The 4,144-nt window shown below is 28.9% G+C and overlaps 1 protein-coding gene across 1 annotated transcript in view; it reads right to left on the reverse strand.

Annotated features, from left to right (window-relative positions):
* LOC105618836 (alkaline phosphatase 4-like) overlaps window positions 1-4,144 on the reverse strand; it is a 10,899-nt gene that overhangs the window by 1,718 nt on the left and 5,037 nt on the right. Inside the window, exons 5-6 of the mRNA XM_012200374.1 lie at window positions 3,664-3,990; window positions 181-604 (exon numbers count right to left, since the gene is read on the reverse strand). Of these exons, the coding sequence (XP_012055764.1) occupies window positions 181-604; window positions 3,664-3,990 (751 nt within the window). The remainder of the gene's footprint in view (window positions 1-180; window positions 605-3,663; window positions 3,991-4,144) is intronic.

A 4,144-nucleotide genomic window follows, 5' to 3' on the forward strand; every position in this document is an offset into this window, starting at 1 on the left:
AAGACTATTTTTAATTAAATTGCTATTGTGACTAACACTTCTAATGTAAATCACATCATTTTTTTCTGTGTGTATGAACTGTTCATGTACTGTTTCATTTTTCCTCTTTTTCTTTCTTTAATAAGCACGAATGTTACACTATTAACGGAAATTACAATGTAATAAATTTGTGTTTATTACCAATGGCATAAACTCCGACGTCTTCTCCGCCATGAGACTCGTCTTTGAGAAATTTACCAGCGAAGTGTCTGTAGAAGGGTTCATCGCGAGTTGAATCATTCTCGACTCTTCTCCAGGTTTCGTTAACGTTTTTGGTATCGTTTCTTCGATGGTAGAAGAATCCTGGTCCGTTAGCGTAGGAGAGTGTCTCATAGGGTATTTGACTAGCTTTCTTGTTGCCAAAACCGAGGATGTCGTTGCCCCTCGCAGGATATCCGTTCAGCGTGAACGAATGCGAGTGATCGGCTGTGACGATGATTAACGTTTCCTCTATATTTAATAGTCGTTGAGCCACCTTAACTGCCTCATCGAGTTCGTATAACTCGCGCAGTGCCAGTTTTGCCCAATTGCCATGATGGGCTATATCGATTTTACCACTCTCGACCTGAAAGATTGAAAAATAATTAAAGAAAAGTTGTCAGTTTATTGTTAATCTTTTAGTATTACACTAAAACGAGATATTAAGAAATATAATGGTAATAAGCAAATGTATGTTTCTTTATTAATAAAGAAGTTGTAGTATATATATATATATATATTATATAAAAAAAAATTGCACATAGTTGAAATAAAATAAGAGATTCGATTAAGGCGGGTCTTGATGCCTAATAATAATATATTGTATGGATTTTTACAATTTCAAATAAATTACACATCGATTATTTGTCGATCTTGAAATTCAGTTTTAAAAATACAGTTTTGTTATGATTAGTAATATTACGTAATCTATCGTCTCTAAAACTGTGTTTCAACACAAATAATTAGCATGTAGTTTGTTTGAACTGGAAATTGTATGAATTCACTGGATGAAAATCTGATTATTTTAATTGAAATTCTGGTTAAAAATGGATAGATTAGAATTTTCTGTTTGAATCTATTATAATTCTACTTGAAATAACCAGAAAAAATTGTGATTAAGATGATCAAAATCTTTTGATCATCATTCTTATTTTCAATTAGAAACTTTCTCAGTACACAATATATTATTATCCATATAACATAGGGTTAATGTTTCATTTTGAGTTTTTTTCTCCATAATTCTTTGATATTAGAACAAGATTCTCGAATTATACATAAAATTATGTACTGAAATAACATGACCTCGAGATATACCCGCGAAAAGATTAAGATGAGAATGCATTAATGCGCGAAAATGGTCATCAATGTAATTTGCATAAGAATCGCATCAGATTTCTTGATGTGTCTCAATTTCGTTTTATTAATGTCATTTTAATATTCATCAAGTACGTTATTGCATAATGCTCGTTTTGCGTGACATTTATTCTGACTTACATTGGTATAAATATTCAATACTATTTAGCAACGATTACACTGTTCATTGAAAAAGATGAATAAGAATGAAGGTAATAATATTTTTTAATTGTTTATTGTATATTTTGTTTAGCAAATTGCTATATCACAGTACATTAAAATTGTAAAAAAGATTATTTTAGTGTATTTTAGTATATTATAGGTATAACTATGATATGATGTGTTGAAGAAGTATATTGTAATCAAAATTAAGTATGTTGTTAGACTTATCAGCCTTTAAATAAAGGAATCTGTGTCGAGTATGATTAAAAAGATATTCATGGTTAATATCGGATGAGGTATTTTAATTACCTCAGGCAGATATCTCGGAAACTAATAGAGTTGTAGGTATTTTCTTGAAACAAGATGGAAATAACAGGTTTTGTATATGGGGCATTACCAAACTCAGGTCAACAATTAATTTTTTAAACAAACCTTTATTTTTTATTGTAGATTCTTGTTGTCTCTGAAGTCAAGACATTTTCAAAACACTATAATAAAGTATTTTTTCTTTAAGCATTTTTTGAGTTATATAACTTGACAATACTGCTGATATTACTCAAGGTGTACTACATGGACTCAGTCGGATTTAATCTTGTGTGTGCGTGTGTGTTCATCGAAAAAAAACCTACAACTTTTATATAAAATTTTTTCCTGTATCTCTTAGTTTCTGAGATATCCGCCTGAAGCAATTAAAATGCCTCTCTCTGTAAACTGCATCAAAGTTACAAATTTACATAAGCCATTAAAGTTCTACTAAATATTTTTTATGATAATTTTTACTAAATATTTAGTAAATATTTTAATTTTCTAAATTTTTTCTTGTAATTATGTTAATAATCATCAATCACTTGAAAAATCCTTGAATATTAACAACGAATCTTCCTTTTTGTGCTTTGAAAAAAAAATCATTTTTTGTTATGAATATCCTAGTGAAAAAAAGTTTCATATTATATCATAGTATTTTAAAGAATTTGCCTATGTTTTAATACTATCCTACTTTTTTTTCATACTATCATACTTAAAAAGTTATGAAAATTTTTGAAAAAATATCTTTAACTTTTTGAAATTTTAGAAGCTTTCTTCAGAAATTAGAATAAGAGATCTTAGAAATCTTTGAATATATTTGAAAATTTACATACATGAAAAATTCTGGAAATGATGTAAACATAAGTCGAGAAACGTTCTATACAGTCGATGCTAATGTTTAATAATATTTTCTAATAACATTGCTTAATAGTAAAAATTTTTATAAGTAAATTTTTAAATACATTTTATATTAAATTGTTGATTATTGTCGAGTATTCTCTCTGCGAATTTTAATGATATATACATGTTTTGATGTAATTTATAGTAATTTATATTTTTATATTTTTATATTTTTAATGTTTCAATGTTTTATTAGAATAATTATATAGCAAAACTAAACTAAATTAAATTAAATTAAATTAAATTATTAAGAAACATGTATGCCGATAATTTGTTACTGTATTAGGGATAAATTAAGTATTTGACATGTTTCAGTCTTGTCTTATCTATATATTTAATTTCTTTTACGTTATAAACAGTTTATTACTAATATTATTAAAAAAATATTTATCATACAAAGCAAACAAACATGGTTATGAATTCATTTTGACACATAATACCTCGCTATTGAATTAATATTTTGTGATATTGCTATTGAATTGATATTTCGATATATACGTACGTAATATTAATGTACGTAATATTAATTATACGTACGTAATATATAAGTAGATTTCGTATAGAAGTAAGAATCATTCAATAAAAATATCATTGCATATTTATATGATAATCTTGCTGACAGAGTCCTCGTGGAAACTTGATATAATATGCCCGAACACGAAATGTCTGTGAAAACGAAAACTCTGCGATTAAAGAACTTTAATCACTATTAATTCAAAAAATTATAGCTTCGACATTTTTGTATTAGGATTTTTGTTTCTAAATTACCTTATATGTCTTTCAGAGGATATACGGTAATGAAACGAATATATTCTATATAAAGAATTCTAAAAAGAATTTACAGATCTCTCTTTCTCTCTTTCTCTCTCTTCCCCCCTTTCTTTCTCTCTCCCTCCCTCCCCTCTCTCTTACTGTGTTACTGACCATTAGCAGAAATCCGTTTTTGTTCTTCTTCAGCAGTCTTATGGCTTGTGTTGTCATATTCGCTAGCGAAGGTGTTTCATCGTCTTTTACAGCGTGATAGGGCATGTGACTAGGTGAAAAAACACCTAGGATGTGCGATGTATTGTTAATATCAATAGACATGAGGTCGTATGTATCGGTGACAACTTTTCCCTTGGGATGACTCTGTTGCCATTCATTTGCTAAGTTTCTGCCATCAGATCGCTCGCAATTACTGGATTCATCAGACTTCTTCAGAGGCATTTTCACGTTCATACCCATTTCACTTAATCCTCCACCCATGATAACCTTTCAAAAGATACGGTTTTAATATTAGATTCTAATTATAATGAATTATTTTAGAAAAGATAAGATATGTCATAGAGAGGAGGAGGAGGAAGGAAAGAGAGGAAGAGGGAGGGGGGGGAGTAGAGAGAGAGGAGGGGGGGAGTAGAGAGAGAGA

The sequence above is a fragment of the Atta cephalotes genome (assembly GCF_000143395.1).
Source record: "Atta cephalotes unplaced genomic scaffold scaffold00001, whole genome shotgun sequence".
In the NCBI taxonomy this organism is placed as follows: domain Eukaryota; kingdom Metazoa; phylum Arthropoda; class Insecta; order Hymenoptera; family Formicidae; genus Atta; species Atta cephalotes.